General features: G+C 40.6%; 1 protein-coding gene across 5 annotated transcripts in view; it reads left to right on the top strand.

Moving 5' to 3' along the window:
- Positions 1–21,848, top strand: part of LOC109627451 (endonuclease V) — a 74,601-nt gene extending 52,753 nt beyond the window's left edge. For 2 of the 5 annotated variants that reach the window (XR_011243846.1, XM_020083975.2), the window contains one exon: positions 14,319–14,647. Coding sequence is in view for 4 of the 5 variants with exons in the window: in XM_020083975.2 (XP_019939534.1) it covers positions 14,319–14,376 (58 nt within the window). In the remaining variant the exon portion in view is untranslated. Of the gene's footprint in view, positions 1–3,403; positions 3,465–14,129; positions 14,168–14,318; positions 14,648–20,891; positions 20,994–21,100 lie in introns of those variants that run through there. The other 3 variants (XM_069530529.1, XM_069530531.1, XM_069530530.1) reach the window with 3 other exon arrangements.
- Positions 21,849–22,331: the final 483 nt, after the last annotated feature.

A 22,331-nucleotide genomic window follows, 5' to 3' on the forward strand; every position in this document is an offset into this window, starting at 1 on the left:
ATTACTCACTACAAAGAACCCCTGGCCTCTCGGCGCTTTCACCGCAGCCCACGGTAAAGCCTCCTCTCCCGGGCCATTCATAAGCCGTGTAACGCACATGTTGGTGTTGGAGTAGATCAACATGAGTGGTGGTGGCGGCTTCTATCGGCTGTTTCCTGAAGACACCACATCCGCTTCCATGCATCACGGCCACTACTGCTTATTTGCATCAGAGCGTAATGCGGGGTTTTTACTGCAGGCGAGGCAACGGTGTGATTTGTTGGCGAGATGAGCAGTGAATCAATGATGTTGATATTTGGCTTCAACTCAAATGTCACAGGAATGTATGTGTTTTTTTTCTGCTATATGTTCATGAATTTATTAATGACATGCAGGCATAGTGCTGCATAGTTGCAGAGCATATAGTACACAGAGAGCGTGGTGGTAAATCATGGCTGTTGAAAGGCAGTGGTGCAGATTGTGAGATTGTACTATTCGTTATGTCAGTTCTCCTCTCTGACGGAGAGTAACATCCTACCCCTCAGCGTCAAACCTCAGCTGCCTTATAGCCTGCATCCTGAGCTTTCATACAGACATGCGGCTTCAGACACCCTGTCTATTTCTCACCCTGGTCCCTGAGCATCCCTATTTTCTACCTTGCCATTCTCCTCTCTTCCTCTTCACCATTTTCTGTTTTCACACCTGGCTCAGTTTTTTTCATGTGTGTGTCTCCAGCTCCTTCTTTCTCATCTCTCTGACTCTGCCTCCCCCCCCATCAACACGGTCTCTGGTGCACAGCTGTCAGACATTGCAGTGCATCTTATCGCACTGACCCAATCAGAATTCAGCATAGCGGGGCATCTCTTCAAAGCGACTGCTGGCAATCGGTAAGCAGCTGCTTTGGAGCTGAAAGCAAGACGAGACAGACAGGCATGCAGACAGAGAAGACAGGCAGGAAGACAGATGGACAGGTGGAGAGAGAAGGACAGATATGAGGTCTCAACTTCTCCCTGTTCAGATTTCTTTCTCTACTGTGAATCTCTGAAGCTGTCTGTGTTTTTAACACCGAGTGGTTGAGTGGTTCACTCAAATGAAACAGGCCTAATGTGAAACATGTGGATGTCATTCATGAAATTTCTCTGACAAATGGCAGGAGAATAATGTTCTACATAGATTCAGATCAAGGCTCAGATAGTATGAACCTCTGCACAATGCAAACAAAAGCTGGTGAAGGAGAATTATTTTTAAAAAACACATAAAAAAGGCTTACAGTTGCAGAAGGAATACCAAAAAAACAAGAAAGCGAGAAAACATGGCAGGAGCAAACAAGACAGGACAGCCGACCTGACGAAGACAAAGGGACACACAGACACTCGAGCTGTGTCTCAATTCAGAGGCTGCATCCTTCAGAGGCTGCATTTTAAGGGGAACGACTGCAACACAGCAGCGTGATTAGACTGTCCCATTTTGAAATCTCCTTCAAATGCTCCTTCTATCCCCAAGAAACGAAGGCTCCTGCAGGTGGTTCCTTCTTGGCCCAACACATCCCATGATTCATTGTACTTCAGTTTTTAACCGTTGATGATCTGGCCGCCCCAATCCTATCTGTGAGGGGAGATTCAATTCTCAAACCAACAGCTGGAAACAATATTGTCCATCAGCAGCACTAACCTTTAAAATGGATTTAAACACCTCTCTGTGTCAACTTCATTCATTTAGCAAAATATATGTCACTTATCTCCCTGTTAGTTAAGGTAGATGAATCCTTAATAGGGCATTATATAAGATCATACGCTTTTTAATACAAATTCTGAATGTATAAATACTGTATATAAAGTTGCAGAATAATAAAATACACCAATAGGTAAAGTATAAGTATCTACTCCAGAACGAAGGTTGTACTTCTATTGCTAACACAAATATCACTCTGACTTTAAGTGTCTGTAAAATAAATATCTGGTAAAAATGTCACCCTCTATGAAATATGCTGTGGATGACATTTTGAATCATGAAGGCACACCTCTGATCTGTACTTGCAGCCCGTCACTGCAGTGCAGATCTCGCCCCCATAAATTTGGGTGATTCTGTTTTTTTTGTTTTTTGGGGTTTTAGAAGTCAGTCAGCAGTTTACGTAGGCAGAGAACATCTCCTGGGGACAAGCAGCAGGTGTCTCTGTCACTGTGCCATGTCCTCATCAGTCAGGTCACGTCTAACGTCACACAGTGTAGCTCTGAGACCTGATAATGCTACATCTCATATACCTCTGTTTTATTATAGATGACCTCTCACCAGTTCCCTGCGTTTTATCTGCATCCATAGTTATTTCAAAGGTGTGACCAATCCAGAGTGTTCCTCACTCTGCCTCCTCACGCAGTCACACATGAATAAACCAACATTATGTTTGATGTTGTTCGGAGACATATATGGGAAAGTGTAATTTTCAGACCAAATGAGCCATCTGCATTTTTCTGTTTCATCACACAACGCCACAAGAGAATAGCGAGCACAGGAGGAGCTAAGCGGGAGTTTGGTTAACGGGACTAATGTGATTAGTTAAAGGTTGAATAACAAAACGTGGAAACTTTGATTATGGAAAGCTTTTGGACTTATGCAAACTACAAAGACCTTGAAGCCAAATCTTGTCGTATGTGTCCATTTTAGAGGTTTAGATGAATCGAGGCTCGTTCAGGCGCATGAATGCAAAGTTCGACCTCCAGTTAAAAGTGAGTCTGGATGTACTAAACATTATTATGTGAAGCAGATCCACAGTTTGGTTTCTGTGCTTATTGAGCGTGTCTCATTTAACCTTACATGCTGTTCATGTACAGTAATAATGCTGTTTATTCCTGTCTGATGGAACACATGCATCTATATCTTACACATGAATAATTAGTATTAGATTTGTGCTGTTCGGGGGTCAGACCTTTCCTCTTCCTTAGATATGATATTCTTTATATATTATGTGTGTGTTTTTAGCAGCTGTTCTTTTCCTGCATGCGGCACAACATGAAGGTAAAGGCTCTGTACAGATCTGAGAGTGGCATCAATCTTCTTTTGTAACTCTCAGCAAAAATGTAAATAAGCATATCTCCTGAAATATAAAACTATTCTCTCCTGCTGTTCATTGTAGTTAACACCCCCTGGATTGTTTACAAGATTTTATATATGTATATAAATCATCATTTCTGAAAACGGGAAGAATGTGGGTGACCACAACATTTTCATCTGTTAATGTATTTGTATTTGTGTCAAGCTCAGCACCTTTTATCTGCCGACCATATCTGAACAGGATCCTTGGCCTCCCTCTGCCCCTGTGAACACACACACTCACCCAAACACACACATATGCACGCACACACCAAAGGAACGTAGCGGCCAGCCTTCACATGGCATATCAATACCTCCTTGCCTCTCTCACACACAGTGACCCCATCCACCATGATTCATCTCCCTGGCAGAGTGAAGTGTAAAGAAGATTATTACCAGTGAAGGGCTCAGCCCCCTGAAAGATCTACTGCTTTCCCGTCTGCCCTGCAGAGGAAATGGGAAAATATTGCTAATGTTTACAGCCCTGAGAGCGTGCGTGTGTGCGTGTGTGTGTGTGTGTGTGTGTGTGTGTTCATGTTATGTGCACTAGTAATGCCTGAAGCCTGACTAGCATGGCTAAGCAGCTCCCAGCCTTGTTTACCATCTATAAATGTGCTGACTTCAGGAGATTTTGTGTGCAAATGTTTCTGTATGCGTTTTCAGAAGTACCTGTGAATGTGAGTGTGTGTGTGTGTGTTTGTGTGTGTGTGTGGCCATGGAAATGTCAATGTGCGTTAATGTATATTTCTGCACATCAGTAAAACAGGGGCCAGCTGTTGTTGCAGCCTGTACAGTATGTTGTACAGTGTTTCTTTCTTCATCATTCACTGTTTCGGTTCTGACCAGAACAAGACAGAGGCCTGTTAGACTGTACAGTCCCAAACAGTTACACCATCATTAAACTCCGATCGGTAACTCTGCTTGGTGCAAGAGAAGCTGACTCATATGCAGGTCTAAAAGAAAACCTATTAGCACACATCATGTAAATCATAGGTCAGTCTCATTATTTCTTAATGATTTGTAGAGTGGGGGCACCTATATATTCAGACTGCGCCCAGTTCACCAAGCTCCTTGAATTAGCATATATGTATTGAACCAGGTACCCAGAGCAGTTGCCATGATTGCAGTGTGTGTGCATGTAAATGGTGAAAGCAGGGATGTGCAGAGTCCTCGCTTCCAGGGCGTTAATGTCACAGATTTGCATAAATCCTTAAAGATGAAATCCGATGCACGTAAAGCATCAAAAATGTGGAGCGCTCCCTCCTAATGAAATCTTACTGAACACAGAAATTAATATGGCATTCCCTTTTTACCAGCTGCATAGTGAGAGGAGAATTTTACTGTAAAATAAGATTTGTGTCATAGTAACCATATATAGAAATATAATACATTTAAATGAATTCAACAATAAAACATGAAAAAAATTGACTAAACTTTGAGTTAAATGTTAACAGTTAAATTATTGTTGCTATCAGGATTTATAATCTCCATTCTGATTTTACATTCTGTCATTTAGCCTGTGATACAGAGCAAAAAATAATTTACCTGGAGTTACATTTAGGTAACTGTCATATTTTACTGTGCCTCATTACAGAATAGGAGACTGAGTAACTACTGTGATAGCTTTTATTCTTTCTTTCTCACAGTGAGCACATTGCTTTGTCAGTGAAAAGAAGATTACAACTCTATGAGATTTTGTCTTGAACTTTAACAACTCGTCTTCATTCTCAACAAACTCCCCCAGTGTCAGAAACATATTGAGGAAAACACAAGTAGCCTTAAACAGCCACAATGCAAGATTCGCTCTGTGCTATACTCACGCTCCCCCTACAGGTGGGATGTGTAATTCACTTTTGTAAATAAAAGTTGCCCTTTGACCCTCCCCATGCAAGATGCTGCACACGCCTTCATTTGTAAAGGAGCTGACAGAGGAAAAAATGGCAACCTCAGAAGCCAAAGAATGAAAAGGGAGATATTTTACACAATTTCACTACCACGACAGTTTTATTTGTTGAGACATTGGAGATGTAAAGTACTAAAACAAAAAGAATGAGAGGAATTACAGTGTGTAAGTTCATCTGAAAGTGAAGTTATGTCTTACTTCTCCAATAATTGCAACGCCAGGTCGGCATCTGTCTGCTTTAACACAGGAGTATAAATCCAGGATTATGTTCACCGAAATGACAAAAATCATCAAAGTCAGTCGGAGACATCCTGTGGGCACATTGAATATCTGCAGTGATTGGAACCTGTCAATCCAATCATGCATTGACTGTAATCCAGTCTGGACCAAAGCATTGGACCGACTGACAGACTTCACCACCCCTTGCACAAAGATAAATGATTAAACTTAGGGGGAAAAAAGGTTAAAGACGTAATCTGTATATATGTATATAATACATGTATTTATTTATATTGATTATATTAATTTTGAACCAATATGTAGATAAAATAAGCATTTTAAAGCCCTAAGTCTTAAAGTAAATCTTTCATATGGAACAGAGCCCCCTTGCTCTCTGTTATACGTCTGACAGACAGCTTGACTGTGGCAGGTCAATGAAAGCAGCGCAGACCTTGGCTGTCGAGCACAGACACTCAGGTCAGACAGGTTAGCAGAGATGATGGTTCACCTTGCTGCTCAAGGTCGAAGGTCAGTCTATTCATCTCTTTCTCTCCCTCCCAGAGACACTTCAGAATAACTAAACAGAAGTTATATATCCTCCAAGTATCTGTTAGGACTAGCGTTTAATATAAAATTACTTGCATCAGAGGGGGGGGAAAAATTCAAACAAAAAGAGAAGAACACAGGCATCAGAATAATCACAAGGTTACATTGATTTGATCAAAAGGATCAGTTTTAAAGGAACTAATTTAACATAAGACAAAATGAGAAGTTCTGTGGAGGACAGATCTGAGCCCAGTGTTTGATTTGGACAAAGCTTAAGTAAACATGCTAAGCGTCTAGAAACGACCAGCAAAGTTGTGTGTAGCCACTTGGAATCTTTATGCAATGAAAACAATTGCTGATCCTACTTTTTGTTCTTTGAAAGCAACTGGTATCATCATCATAACCTCTCCAGGGTGTTTGAAATCACACTGCCCCGCCCCCTCCGTTACAATCATTGGGCCTCATTCACCAACCGTTAGAAAGAAATTTCTTCTTGAAGAGTTTGACATTCACCAACGTTTTGTTATCTGGGATTTGTTCTTATGCAGGAACACAATCTGTATACACACTGAGGAGCAGTCTGATGCACTCTGTGGACATGTAAGAGGAGAATTCTACCCAACCCGATGCAGTTAATGTATCTGCAATGAGTTAGTGTTACTCTGTCCTTGACACAGATGGTTATTGTTTGTTTTCCCACATTAGAGACATATGCAGTGTAAAAAAATCCGCCCAGTCATTGTGACCGACCCAGCCCAAACATTATTTAAAGCATTTTGTCTGAAGCCGGCTCAGCATGTCATGTCCCGCCAGGCTCAGGTCGAGTATCCACAGATGCTTGGCTGAGGGTTCACCTGCAGTGCAGTGATGTGCTGCTCCAGCTCAGTCTGTCTACTTTCCCTTTTTCCTTACCCCTCTCTCTTCAGACAATATTTTGTTAGTTTTCAGATTTAAGATCAAACTATTTTACTTCAACTGTTAGACTTTGTCCTGTTACAGCTTTCACTGAATGTGTAACTGAATACCATTTTTTTGTGTTAGTTTATATCCACTGCTGACACTATAAAAAACTGGGGATTTTTTATGGTTTGAGTCCGGTGTGCCACTGTCTTTAGACTTTTGTTTAGACATTCTTGACTTCTTAAATGTTCTTTTCGGTTTCTGTGATTTCTCTCTGCACATAGGACTACAGTCTCATCCTTTTACCTATGCTAAGCAGGAACCTCCAGAGACATGGCATTCATCAATATAAGAACACAGGTGGGAACAATTCTGCAGTTTAGGAAAACTTCATGAATCTGATGTAGAATTTTCTTAAGGAACTTCTTAAGAACAAATTTATGAAAAATCTGAAGAGGATATTGATGAATGAGGCCCAGTGTGATGGACTTTTCAAAGAAGCACTGTTAGCTTGGCGTACAGCAACGAAAAAATTGTTTGCTTAGTATTGGAAGCGTTGCAACTGCCACTTTTTCAGGTTTGTGTTCTGATGTATTTGGGCACAGTATACTTAGAGTTGTCCACTGCTTGGAGGTAAGGAAGTTATAGAGGCTTGACACTCATTCTCAATTATCCTCAAATCCCAATGGGGGACTGTCTTCTTTCTTTTTGTTTTCAAAATTTTGTGTATGTGCATTTGTTTCTTTATATTCACAAAAAATGTAAGACAAAATAAAATGTACACTGACTCGCAGGCCTGCTGACAAACTAAAATGTTGAATTCTCACTGTTTCAGGTGCATGAATGCCAAGTGTTCTCACCAGACTGAGAGAAAGCTTTTTGTGCTTTGAGAGGTCTGACAGGTTCGAACTACAAGCACTTCTGACCTGTGGTGCAGAGAGAGATCATTAAGAGCTTTGAACACAATGAAGAGGATCTTAATTTGAAATGAATTCTGAACACGGAAAGTAACAAGTAGCTAACTGGGATGTCTGAGAATAACTCTCAATGAGCTGCAGCCAATAAGTGGTTTCAGTTGGAAAACCAATGAAGAGGAAATGCAGCCTATTCATTACAGACATTGTGCTTTCAGCCAGACGAGAAGAGAAAACCTGAAAACCTCTGATCTTTTGAAATATCTCTTGTCGGCAATGCTGTTAATGTGATTATAAGAGTTCAGTTCAGCATTCATACCAGACGTAACATTTTTAGGGGTGAGGGGTTACCCATAATCCCCGTTTGTTACTATCCAATGTCTGCAACAGCCACCAGAGATGTATTAGTTGATCAGAGTCTGTTAGATATGAGACACCTAAAGGAAAAGTTGAATGATGTCAGCAGAGTAAGCAAGTGTAGCCAAGCGTTAGCACGTTTGCTGAAGTTTTTGAGTACATCAGGCAAACTGATAAAGTATTCTTTGGTGTACTAGCAGCAGTTTGACATATTCAAGCAGTGTGGGGGTGTTCCAGACCTGCTCTATCAAAACAACGGTATTTCTGTCACTGATGAAGTCCCCACTGACCCTGCCAAGGACTCACTACTGCCCCGGCCTTTAGGTGGGTATTGCAACTTGCGTATGCATCATGTTAACTTTGAGGATGTGCACAGAAAATATAAAGCAGCCATCTACGCTTAGTTGACAGCAGGTATATTCTGATCCTAAGTTTCTATGGGTGTTGGCGTCAACAGTTACTGAATCCAGTGAAGAACACTCCCTGCAGCGACTGTGCAGCATCACATCATATTTATCAGAATAAAAGTCTAGTTTGATGATGAAGTTCCATTGGGGTAAAGAAAATACAGCCGACTCCTTTAATATAAGCCTGTTTCATTCTACTTTTCAAATGAAGCATGGCATTTTACTGGTGATTGTGTTCTTTTTTTCTTTTTGATTAATAGGCAGAGAACATTTTGCTCTCCAGCTTTTTGTTTTGTTGCAAATGAATCAACCATAACAAAGCTGCTGGGTTGAAGATTAGCCAATTTAGAGTGAGTTTTGCATTATGGGAGTTCTGCCACAACAATGTGGCCCAGTTGTGAAGTATGTTCCTGTTACTCATTCACTCTGAGGTTTTATTTCATTTTAAAGTTTACCTGTAGCATCAATAATTCGGGACTCAGTAGATTTTCGGCTGACATCCTTCAAAGATTCCAGGGGCTCTCCTTTCTGAAAGGTGGTACAGTTTCCCTCGACACACAGGTCGTGGCCAGTTTGACAGCAGAGTGAGTGGGACAGGGAGCAGAGAAACCTCCGACTTTAGACCTAATCTGAACGACAGTCTCTTTGTAACTGAAAAACCCCTCGTTGTAACTCACACTGATGTTTGTAAATACACAATCCTTGGATATATTTATATAAATTAAAATGTCCCCCCCCCCATATCATCATGTCTTATATCTAATTAGAAAAGATGCATAATAGCCTTTTAGAGTAACATTACCCAACTCTAATTGCCTGAGTCATAAGCCATCAAAGCCCCACTGTGCATTTTAAAAAGGTGTTAGTTCCACAAAATAACACTTATCATGTGTCTTTTATCATCAAAAACCTTTTAGCAGAAACACACAAGGACAGCGAGTGCTGCAGTGTTAAGAAGAATGAGGCCACACTCGACAGTGAGGATATTTTTAATGTGTGTATTTTAAGAAAGACCAGATGGGAAAATGGAAAAAGAAAGGGTAATGGATGTTTTCCCACTCAGAGTCATTATCTACACTACACATTAAGAAGCACTGATTAGGAACATGGCATGCCTGGTCTGTTCTAACATAATGGTTCAACAAGCAAATCAATGAATCCTATTTTTAAAAAGGTCATGTTTGTAATATCTCTATTCACTATCATGTTGACTGTTATTTATAAATCTAATAAACTCTCAAGCAAGCTCTGCTCTTACTGAAATTGGTGGGTTGCTCTTGGGTTGGGATGGAGATTCTGCCCCATGTGAAGGACTTTACGTTTAAGTGAGGGAAGGGTGGAGCAGGTTGAAGTGGCATCAACAGTAAAGCTTGATGTATACCAGACCTGTGCAGGGACGAGAGCTGAGCCAGAATTCAATTCAGTTTTATTTGTATGGCGCCAAATAATAATATACATTATCTCAAGGCACTTTACATAGAAGGTTGAGATCTTAAAAAGAAGGCAAAGCTCTTAATGTATCTTCCGTCCAACCCTCATCTATGGCCCTGAGTTTTGGGCAGTGGATAGAAACTTGCTCTGCAGGATAGCAGAGCTCAGTCTGGGTGAGGAGCTCAGATATCTAAGGGGAGCTCAGAGCTAAGCTGCTTTGAGCAAAGGAATCGGTTAAGTTGTGTCGAGCATCTGATTAAGCCTCCTGGGCGCCTTCAGCTGGAGGTTTTATGGGCACGTCTAACTCGGAGGAGACCCCCGGGTAAACGCTGCGCATGCTGGAGAGATTACATATCTCATATGGTCTAAAATTGCCTCAGGATTCCCCAGAGGGAGGTGGCAAACATTGCTAGGCAGAGGGACATTTGGACTACTTTGTTTAACAAACTGACCCTGGATAAGTAATAATAACGGATGGATATATAGAGTTAAAATTCAGATGAGAACTCAAAATCTCACATGCATTTTTTCATTGGGACTTTGTGGGTGTGGTCTAATCAGTGGCGGATGGTAAATACAGGGTGCTGGGGTTAGGGTTAACCCCTTTATTTCTAAATACATATACTCCCTGGTGTGGGGCACTGGCCAAATTAAAGTGAATAGGGGTATAATAGTTATAATAGTTAACCACGGGACCTGAGGCTGCTCTTTAATTGGTTGTTGCACATCTTCCTCGAGAATGTCGACCCTCGACGCTGTCTCAGGTACAGCCGCCGTTACTGAGTTACTTCGCTGCAAGCTGACCAGCTTAAGGGGAACTGCGGCAAATCCAGTAATTTCTTTACAAAAACACCCCAAGAAGAAAGGACTGACCTGATTTACAGTTTCATTAAATAAAAATGACACCAAATATCTCGTACGAAATGCCCCAAACTCTTACAGCTTTGGTAGAAAGTGTTGTGTTCATGTGATGCTCAGAACAGGTTGATTGTGAATATTTTTAAGTGCCTTCGTTAAGAGGTCCAGTCTAATCTGTTTGCATTTCAAATGCTCGTCAAACGTGTGCTCTATTTATAATCTGTCTGATCATCTGCTCGTGTTTCTTGCCCCATCTGATTTCCACATTTAACACATCTGATTAATTACCCTGAGTACCTTCATTATAACTGATAGAATTAGAAAGCTAATAAATGAAGACCCAGGTTGCACTAAAAAAGAATTATCCTTTAATCCTGGCACTGATAGTACCCAGGTCTACCTACTGAGCTGCATGGTATCACAAGGCAAGATAAAACAGTACTAATTAAAATACTTGTTGAAAACTTTATAGTTTTTCCCTGAAGAGCTACTTCAGAACATAAGAGGAGAAACAAGCCCTCCTACTTCATGTTGTGTACCCAGGGGTGCTGTGTGTGTTAAATAGATGTCCACCTGCAAACACAGTTTCAGAAAACAAAATGGGTGCTTGAGTCATTAAACACACATGCACACACTCACATGCACATTAAATCCCACTAATAGAACTAATGATAGCTCTGTTTACACACCGGCCATGACATTATGTCTACATAATATGTGCTGCAGTATATTAACCTCTGGTCCACTGAGGACAGAGTGGGGGCCTCATAGTCTTTTCTCTAACACTGACCCTGAGTCAGGCTTATGTAATGTTACATTTCAATTATGATGTCCTCTTATTGCCCATTCAGCACTTTGACCAGCACACTGGCTGCGTGTAACAAGATATCTCATTCTCCATCTGCCTCTCCTTTTTTTTTGTTTCTTTCTCCATCATTCTCACACAGTCTCTGATTCTACTTTCTCCTCTCATGTCATTCATTGTCGCTCTCCCCCAGTTTATGTGCTAATGCTGATTGATTCTGTAATGCCCTGAAAATGTCCTGAGTGGATATTCACAGCTACTTGCTTCATGTTGTGTTGCTGTAAGGTCCAAACTAACTGGACTGAAAGACAGAAGGCCTCCACAGTTTGAGGAAAATAGTAACAGAGGCTTCTCTGCCATGCAGGCTCCAGCTTTATGTTTAGTACTGTGTGGTATGATAGTATCATGTGTTCAGTACTGTGTGGTATGATAGTATCATGTGTTCAGTACTGTATGGTATGATAGTATCATGTGTTCAGTACTGTGTGCTATGATAGTATCATGTGTTCAGTACTGTGTGGTATGATAGTAGCATGTATTCAGTACTGTGTGCTATAATAGTATCATGTGTTCAGTACTGTGTGGTATGATAGTATCATGTGTTCAGTACCATGTGGTATGATAGTATCATGTGTTCAGTACTGTATGGTATGATAGTATCATGTGTTCAGTACTGTATGGTATGATAGTATCATGTGTTCAGTACTGTGTGCTATGATAGTATCATGTGTTGAGTACTGTGTGCTATGATAGTATCATGTGTTGAGTACTGTGTGGTATGATAGTATCATGTGTTCAGTACTGTATGGTATGATAGTATCATGTGTTCAGTACTGTGTGCTATGATAGTATCATGTGTTGAGTACTGTGTGCTATGATAGTATCATGTGTTGAGTACTGTGTGGTATGATAGTATCATGTGTTGAGTACTGTGTGGTATGATAGTATCATGTGTTCAGTACTGTGTGGTATGATAGTATCATGTGTTCAGTACTGTGTGGTATGATAGTATCATGTGTTGAGTACTGTGTGGTATGATAGTATCATGTGTTGAGTACTGTGCGGTATGATAGTATCATGTGTTCAGTACTGTGTGGTATGATAGTATCATGTGTTCAGTACTGTGTGGTATGATATCATGTGTTCAGTACTGTGTGCTATGATAGTATCATGTGTTCAGTACTGTGTGGTATGATAGTATCATGTGTTGAGTACTGTGTGCTATGATAGTATCATGTGTTCAGTACTGTATGGTATGATAGTATCATGTGTTCAGTACTGTGCGGTATGATAGTATCATGTGTTCAGTACTGTGTGCTATGATAGTATCATGTGTTCAGTACTGTGTGCTATGATATCATGTGTTCAGTACTGTGTCCTATGATAGTATCATGTGTTCAGTACTGTGTGCTATGATAGTATCATGTGTTCAGTACTGTGTGGTATGATATCATGTGTTCAGTACTGTGTGCTATGATAGTATCATGTGTTCAGTACTGTGTGGTATGATAGTATCATGTGTTCAGTACTGTGTGGTATGATAGTATCATGTGTTCAGTACTGTGTGCTATGATAATATCAGGCCTGAAAAAGCCTGAATGATAAAAAATAATGATAATATTATTAATTTAATTTCTAAGAACTGTTAGTCTAACTTTCCCTTCATCGCCATTTTGATACTTACCCAGGAATGGATCAGGGTCTATATAAATCACGAGTGTCAGAGTAGGAATCCCTCCTGATCCTGTTTTAGGATTTAAAGTAAAAGGATTTATCAATGTTCTCATTGTTCATATCTCTCCTGATATTTAGTTGCACTCCTGAGGTTTTCTAACCTGTTAGGAGAGGTCATTAGATTGTGTTCTGGCAAGAGAAAAGACATTTTGAGAAAACATGATGATAGAGAGCTTATTGAATGATCACTTTGACAAAAAGTGAATAATATTTGAGACTGGCCTCGCAATGTTACACACTAACAAATGGTAAGGATTCTGTCAGAGCCTCCAGTTTAGTCAGTCAAAAATTAAACAATGTTCATTGCAAAGGTTCCTCAGTGACAGGAAACTAAAACTTATTTGAACACAATAATTTCCCCCCGGCTAGATGTCAGCTGCATAATGATATCTCAACTTAATTATAACAGGGAAACTATTTTTATAGGCTATTATATCTCATTCTTTTTTTATGTGGGCTGATCCAAGTAACAGCTCAGGCCAGGATGCATTGTAGAAATATGTTTCTATTGTTATGGTGCATTACCCAAGAAAAAAATATCTAATTATCTCCTCATGCACATATCGGGCACATAGTTAACAGGGGATGTAGCTGAGAGGGGAATTGTGGTAAATAAGATGTTTATGGAGCACGCTACAGTACACAGAGGATTTGCAACATGCCTGTGGAAGGTGCAACACCATTATGAATGTAACACAGTGTGGTTGGATGGGATTGATTTCACACGACTCAAATTACTTAATAACTATAAGTGATTAACTTCAAAGATGACACTTTGTTGACATGTATTTGTAAATGTCATCTTTCTTAAAATTACTCCTGGCATCATATTTTTGCATATAGAACCTGGGTAGGCCTCTTTACATGTAAAACATTCACATACCGCTGTCTTTTTAGCTCACCCTAGCTGTCACAGGACAATACTTCCTAATACTTTCTACTTTTGAGCTCTTAGTGTTGTAAAACAGCACTGTCACCCTCTCTCAGAGGAGTGAAGTATAGGACGTTTCACAAGAAAGTCTCTGAGGTAAGATCGTTGTTTTTCCAAGGTGAAGTTTCAAAGTCCGAGGCACGACTCTGAGATGCCTGATGAATACGTTTTATCAGTTTGAACTGAGAGCAGCTGCCGAATGCCAGAAGATTGAAACAGTCTTTTGTCTCTCCTTCTCTTGTTTTAGGTTGATGACGGAAAGGACCTCCAGAGCCTTAACACCAGCATCTACAGGAGTTCTGTGAAGCTTCCAGTAATGTGTGTGTGTGTGTGTGTGTGTGTGTGTGTGTGTGTGACAGAAAAAGTGCTTTAACTTTCATGTGCTTTTTAAAAACCACAGCTGTCTTAGTCAGGGCCTGAAGACACCATCAGATTAACTGTACCTTTTTATGCACTCGCCCCATATTTAAACTGGATATGGGTCAGATTGGCTCTTTTTATATACTGTTCTCATTACTTTTTTGGGTCACTCAGCTTTTTACACTGGGCCTTGTAAATAAATCATAAATGCACTGACTTGCTTCAGAGTGGCCGTTTGTTAAAATCCGAGAGGTGTGTGAGTTGTGCTTTTTGTTCAATTATAGAAATAGCTGTTTCCCATGTGGCTCAATGTGGGAACAGCAAACACGGTAACACAAAACAGTCATGGGCCCTGTGTATGATGTGTCACTGCGTGTGTCTCTTTAAAATGAGTCAGACCGAGCAGCAGGTACTGCTGTGCCAGGCTGGTCCCCGCGAGGCAGCGAGCGGAAGAGAAGAGCAGGGGGTAAGGGGGCTGACTCTGCAGGGATAGTGTCCAGGAATAGAAGTGGTCAGATGGGGCAGTATTGATCAGCAGGAGGGGTCAGGAGATCAGCTGGTGGAGACCGCAGACTGATCTCACGTCAGAGCGATGTACAGTGTAGGACACTGGGAACATAATGTATTTACAGTTTGAACAGATGATGTGACAATTTGAGAGATAGTGCAGGTTACGACTCACTCCATAAGTCAGAGTTCTGTTAGTGCTCACTCCACAAAGTGCTGGAATCACCTAATACTCAACCAATCAGGAGTCAGTCTCAGCTGTCAATCATGAGGTTTCCCCCTGATTTAAAGGTTCAGTGTGTAAGATTTAGGTGAAAGGGATCTATTAGCACAAATGTATTATAAAATAATCATAGTGATGTTTTTACTAGTGTGTTTCACCTAAATTGTAGATTGTGAAGGCTGACACAGGTTCTCTTTCATGTTCGAAAAGCGAGGGTGAGGTGAGGGGTACTCAGCTGCAACATGCAACTCAACCACTAGATGTCACTAAATTCTACACACTGAACCTTTAATTGTATCAGTAATTAACATCGAATGTATTGTAATAGTGAACACTTGAACATACATCAGTCTGATAAGAATTCCTAAAATGACAGAAACCATCTTATTATTTTGACTCCCATCTGCTAACATGGAGGGGGCAAGGGTTTTTGACCAAAATTGCAGCCAGCCACTAGGAGTTAACTGGGACGTTTCGGTTTCTTTTCGGATGAGCGCCCATGTGGTCTTTACATCCACTTAAAGTCTTCAACGGGTGAGCCACAATGTTGTCTTTTGGGGCTTTTTCAAGACAATATGTCATAAATTGGATGAAAGTTGAATCATCAAAACACTTTCATAGCTGTACTCTTGTTTTTGTCTCCACCTGCTCACATTTTCAACTGCAACCACCATGAACACTACACACTTAACATAGTGAAATGTACCCTCTTCATTAGACCTCTGCTTTAATAATGAACCTCTCTGGTCTGTGAAGAACTGACGCTCTGACAAAGAATCTGACGGCTTCCTCCTCTGCAGTTTTCCCAGTGTGCCCTTCCTCCATCTTCTCTTCCATCTCCGCTCTCACTCTGACAGAGTTTCAGTGGCCCTGAGCAGTAAAATCATAGTGGGCATCTTTGCACCTTCGTTATTTCAAGACTGAAGACTGACAGAGGGCAGTGATCCTGCCGTCCTCTCCCACAGCTCTGCCACTGTTCTCTCAGGTATCCTCCATTCTCTCCCTTGTTATTGTAGCTTAAAGCTGCCTTGTTTTTCCTCACCATCAGCTGTGACACCCTTTTTTTGTCTTCTTGTTCAGATTGAAAGGGTTTGTCTCAGCTTTAACATTTCATTTTCTGCTCATTGTGGCCTTGATCTCTGTCACTTGCTGTAAAACAGACTCAGATAATTCCATTCTGTATCAGGTCAGAGATTTGACATGGAGACACAAGACACAGAAACAAATAAGTTTGCTTTTTCAAGAAATAGCTGAACAAATTGTAACAGAGAGAAGCAGTGAAGTTATTGAAGGCGCATTGTCTGTAAGGTGGGGAACAGTGGCATCTCCTCCACATAGGGGAATTAAAACCAAAACTACCATGAGTAAAAAACTATTCTGAAATTCTGAACAAGGAATCACAAAAAAAGTTGAAGAACTCTTTGTGTCAAGCTCTTTTCAACCCGACTCAGACAAATGAGACAATGCTTGTGTATCTGCCCTTGAGACATTTCTCCCATCACAACTGAAATAAAGCCAAAGAAAGGAGGATGAGCAAGACAGTGGTGACAGGCAGCTGTGTTAGTCTGAAGAGAAGTGATCATGTCTCTTTTGATTCGAGCCGACCACTTCCACAGTCTGCAGAGGCGAAGTCTAACTCACCGGATGCAGGCTCCAGGTACATGAGCCTGCCATTGATCACATCTCACCCCACACTCTCCTCCCTGTCCGCTTTGTGGCCTGTCACCTTTTCCATAATCCCCTTCCCCACTGGAAACTAAAACATCTGAGCGAGCAACCTACTCACTGAAAATGGCTGGTTTAGACAAAGATCTCGATTGTTCAATCGATATATGTTTGTTACTGTCTCGCCCTTATATAAACACAAACAAGCCCTATGATTTCTCCCGAGTTGCAGAACGGTAATGGATGCAGCCATATCATTGTAACACAGCGATGTGGAGGTAGATCTGCCGATTCAATACTGGCACTGGCATCAACTGCAGCTACTCTTCATCTCTTTGAAAAGAGACACGAAGGAGAGCTTAAAAGAAAAAGGTGTATTGCCTGAAGTTATATTGGAATCAATTTTGCACTTTACTTACTCTGTGTATTAACATCATCTTTTCCTGCATCTGTCTTACATTTCCCATGTACTGATAGTTAGTTCAGAAACATATTGGTCATGTGTATCTACAACAGCACACCACAAATGCAAGCAATACATATTCAAGTTAAGCTGTATCAGATATTGTGTTTTCATGCTTGTCTGCACAAGGGATCATTTCACTGGTTAATCAGAGCCACTGAAACTTGACTCTCTGGCTGCACTTTGGTTCTCTATTCTGTCCTTCATTAATATTCAGATTCACTTTTCTTTTAATTTGCCGTTTTTGCGACAGAGATTAAGTTAAGATTGTGGTCACGAAGACACTGAACCTTAGAATTATATCAATAAGGATTTGTATAATTTAACACCAAAATTAATTAAAGTCCAAAGTCAGTCGACACAAGTTCAAGTTGAGTCCCGTTGTAAGTCAGTAAGTTGTGAAAGGCTGGTAAATTGACTCTATATTTAAATATTAGACCTACTAATTTACATCTTCTCACCTTATTGACCATCTAAGCAATGTACGAGTCAAATTCAACTTTCATGCAGCAGTTATCTATTCCTCTGTTTCTGGTTCAGTTCTTATCATCCTTACAACTTAAGGGCCCTCACTGTGCAAAACTGTGCCTGTGTGTGCCCCTTGCACGCATGTGTGTGTGAATGTGTGTGTACCTCATTTTTGTGATTATATTTTTATTCAAGCTTGAGTCTCTATAGTTTCTTTTTAGCACAGTGCCAAACACTCAAGCCTTTTGTACTGTGCAGCGGTAGTGATGTTCCTGTTTGTCGCTCGGTTTAATATGTTTGTATAGAACACAAACAAACAGGGCACCCTTGACATGTTGGTGAGTATAAGCGCACGCTCTGTCACAGATGCTCGACTGCACAGAAACTCAGGGACTGGGTACAGATTTACTCTTTGCTTTCACTGTGGTCCAAAACGATCTTCCATTCTCTCAGATGAATGACTTCCAAGAGAAAGAAGAGATGACGTTCTCTCAGTCACTTTTATCCTGGGGGTTTCATCCCGCTGATTTCTCACTACTTGGTTTAACCATCAAACGGTGTTTCATGTGGTCCCCAGCTCGTTGTGAGCGGAAGATTCTCTGCAGACATGAAATATTAAGTGCCTGTCTGTCTGCGTCTCCCTCCTGGAGTAGCTACAGTATACCTACGCTTCGTGGTGGTTTTCAGCTGGCTGGAGATTAAAGGGGCCGAGACAGAAATCATGTCATACACAGCTACAGAGAAGATGAAGAGAGAGAACACGCCTCGTCCCTTTTGTGCATTCTTGACTGAAGGTAACACTTTTATGAATTAGGGACATGTACTTCTGTGTAGGTAAACATGTGTTTGTATGTAAGTGTGTGTGCTGGCAGCAGCAGAGAATCATCCGAGGTAGCGTGCAGGAGGAGTTTTCATCTGCACTGGGCCTGACTCTTCCTGGTGGTCTCCTTCTTCACCTCTGATGATTGAGCACTAGTGTTTGTGTCATTTCTTATAATTATTTATTAATTGATTCAAAAAGTAGTGTCTGACCCAACAAGTCCTCATCATTTTGAAATGCCGTCTGATGCCTTATTTGGAGGGACGATCGTTTCTACCACAGAATCACTAGTGGAGGTAAGAATGTGGGTAAGAGTTTGTGCTCTGTCACAAACCTGCAATTTACCATCACATTTTGTTCTCATAACCACAGTCTCTTACTAATCTAAATGAAGAACTGCATAAAATGTTCATAATACAATGCACTATTATGACTTTTATATTCTCAATATTCTCATAATATTACAGCTTTATTCTCAAAATCTCAGATATTTTTTCTTCGATATGGCTCTAATACTCCATCGTAATCTGTGCATGTGATTATGGAGCTTATATATATTGTTATATAATATTTATATCATATTTGCTTTCTTTTAGAAGCTTAACGCTTTAGCAAACTGGAATTTCTCAGTGGTTGTAGGGAATGACGTTTTAAATGCTCTTAAAGAGATCAGATATTTTACTAAAATCAAACTTGACAGGTTTTGCAAGGTTCCAGAAACATGACCAAAATATTGCTTGAGTAATGACTTCATTTGACTGGTAAGTTTTTTCCCCTATTTTTATTTGTGAATATAATTTGGTCTGTTTACCTGTGTTACTCACTTCATTATGTTTATTTAGTTGTTACCTTCAAAAATAATAACTAATATTACTCCTTACTTGTTTTTATCCTGGTGTCTTATTGCACATATTACATTTTAACAGTGTTTGTCTTTCTCGGGGATCATGCACGCTCCACTAATTTATGCTGCTCGGCTCTGAGCGCATTCAGCTGCAAAGTACATTTTCTCTGCCAACACAGTACATGACAATGTGTCTTAAAGTGATGTGAATACCTTCATGAGGAGACTGTGATGCTGGTTCATCTTTGTGAAGGTCAGTCTGGGGCCCAGTTAAGTGGAAAAAAGACAAGGGGAGATTCTCAGAAGTCTCCTAGGGGAGACTTAGACATGCGAGAAGACCAGAGCAAGGATTTTTAATGAGTCTGAGCTACCTGTGTGTGGTTAGAGGGAGCCGAGGGATTTTTAGAGCTCGAGGTGTTGGGACATCGGAGCATCGGTGAGGGTGACTGGAATAAACCATCAGGGAATTACTTACTACACATGGAGCTGTCTCCAATTCATGAGGTCGTATTCTGCTGCAAGGGCTTCAACACACGTCCGTGTTCCCTGAAGAACAACTGCAACATGACTGGATGCTTTTGCTCTTTTTTTTACGTTTCTAGTGGATTTTAATCTGAACTGAGTTCTTGCAACACAAACAAACACTGGTTTTGAAAACATTTCGCAAGATGTGAAGTTGTGTAAGTAAATCTCATAAGATAATTAATTTTTTATAATGATAAAAAACATTTTGAGTGCTACATACTAAGAATTCTAGAGTGACTCATCACCATGGTCCTTATTTAACCAATATAATCTATACATAGACGGTTTCCGAATGAATTTTATATATAATATAATATATACTCTATATTATTGCCCCCTCAAGTCCCGTTCCTACACATTCATACAGCACTTCTTCAATAACACACGTAGTAGGATTGTCTTGCCTACATTACGCTTCAGCATGCAAACAGAGGAGAGCAGAGGATCAACACTTTAAGCATGAAGTGGGGAGAGAGAATTAGGAAGACACTGCAAATTGGCTGGTCGGAACTGAGCGGAACTGTTTTCGGGACTGAATCACTCACACTTCATGGACCTTATTTAGGAATGTGTCTCACTGCGCAACTTTGTAACGAAGTGGTGAGTTTTAGTAGTTTTGAAATAATAAACTCGATGGCACAGAGGAGTTAGTTGTGTCAGTTGTTTATCCTTTTATTGTCGCTTTGGTCTTTTCACAGGATTTGTTGACAATAAGCAGAAAATCTATTGGGATGTTCACATTTAGCTTGATATTGTGGTTAGGACAGTGGAATACAAAGGGAATTGGATGAAATGCTTTGAAAGATGCAGGGACAAATAGAAGATAATGACACAAGCATCTTGAAATCAGTATACTCTTGCTACACTGATGTATCTGTAAAGGATTAGGGGAACATAGTAAATCACTCTGTAATAGTCCTGAAATTATTTCTCTTTCCATCACAGGATTGATTACTGGTCTCGTGGCTTCTCTCTTTGCTTAAATGCACTTGTCATCATCAGTGCGTGATGGCGACAATATCATCATCTACAGAGTAAAAAAGATTGGTGAGCACATCATATTAGAAACACATCATATGGATTATCTTGTCTTGTATTCTCCTTATTTCACTCTGCTCTTTTCTCCCATCCCTGCGTTCCTCATCTTCTCTCAGTCTCTCAGCATTAAACTCATCAGGAGGTGACTCCAGGTCCTTTTTTGTCCTGCTTGCCTTTGGAGTGTTCCTCTCCCTCTGCCTTGTCATCGTCAGCCTCTCCGCCACATGGATTCTGCTTGGCTTTGGCTCAGTTGCTGAATCATCACTTTGATTCCCATCCTTGTGTCGGTCTCCCTCCGTCAACAGCCAGCTCTCAGCCCGCTGCCGCAGATACAACAAAAAGTTGCTCTGTGTTCGCTTATGTAATTTCAACTTATTTATATGTTATATTATGTAATGTTTTTGTCGTAATAGCCTCATTCAAAACACTATCAGTGCCAGTAAGGCTTAGTGCAGAGATGAATGGTGTTGAAGTAAACAGTGACTACACTGTTACACTGTTGGTTATTATCATGCAGACGTTACTTTAGCTCTCTTGGACTTTGCTGTCTTGATTTAACTTTGCTCGTATGCAGTCAGAATTTCAGCAGAGCTCATTCAGCCACTGACATTTTGTCTAATTATTGGCTCTGCATTACCATTAAGAAACAACAGATGCAGCCGCGATGTGGCTGCACAGTTTAACGCTGCACCTCCTGTTCAGTTTCAGCCAGGGTTCCTGTGCAGTAAACAATCTGACTTAATGTAATGTCAGATTACCTCATGCACTAAAGTCTGGACCAGTGTGGAGGAGGAAAATAAGAGCAATATTTTTATTTCCAGATTCATGTATTGTGCTTTCTGAAATATAAACTTCAGAATGTCTAAAAATACATTGAGTGGTTTTTTTCAGGGGTTGGGTTGAAGACACCTTTAGAGCAGGCAGCCAGCCCAGCTAAAATATTTACCACTGTGTCAGAGAGCACAGGCCAGAGAGCTTGATGCTTTTTGCCGAGCAAAGTCAATTGACTTTAGTTCTCATGTCCAGGTCTCTGGTGAATGGTACATGAACATCCCCTCTGTCACTGTGGGGTTGAAGGTGCAGTTATTTAAGTTTAATGGCAGAAACTGAAGAGCTGTGCACTGTTACAGCTTCAACAGAAGACTGTGTGTTCACTGTGTCGGGGTGTCATTTATTTGTATAAACCAGAGCATAGATACGATCTTCTGGAGCAACACACAGTATAAGCATATATAACACATATATAACACCACAGCACAGATGAATAACTGATATCTGTCCTGTGCAAGGCCCCAACTTTAAGGAGGTGTGGTTCTAAATTGTTGTTAACTTTTTCAGACTTGAGGG

Source organism: Paralichthys olivaceus, chromosome 8 (assembly GCF_024713975.1).
Source record: "Paralichthys olivaceus isolate ysfri-2021 chromosome 8, ASM2471397v2, whole genome shotgun sequence".
Classification (NCBI taxonomy): Eukaryota; Metazoa; Chordata; class Actinopteri; order Pleuronectiformes; family Paralichthyidae; genus Paralichthys; species Paralichthys olivaceus.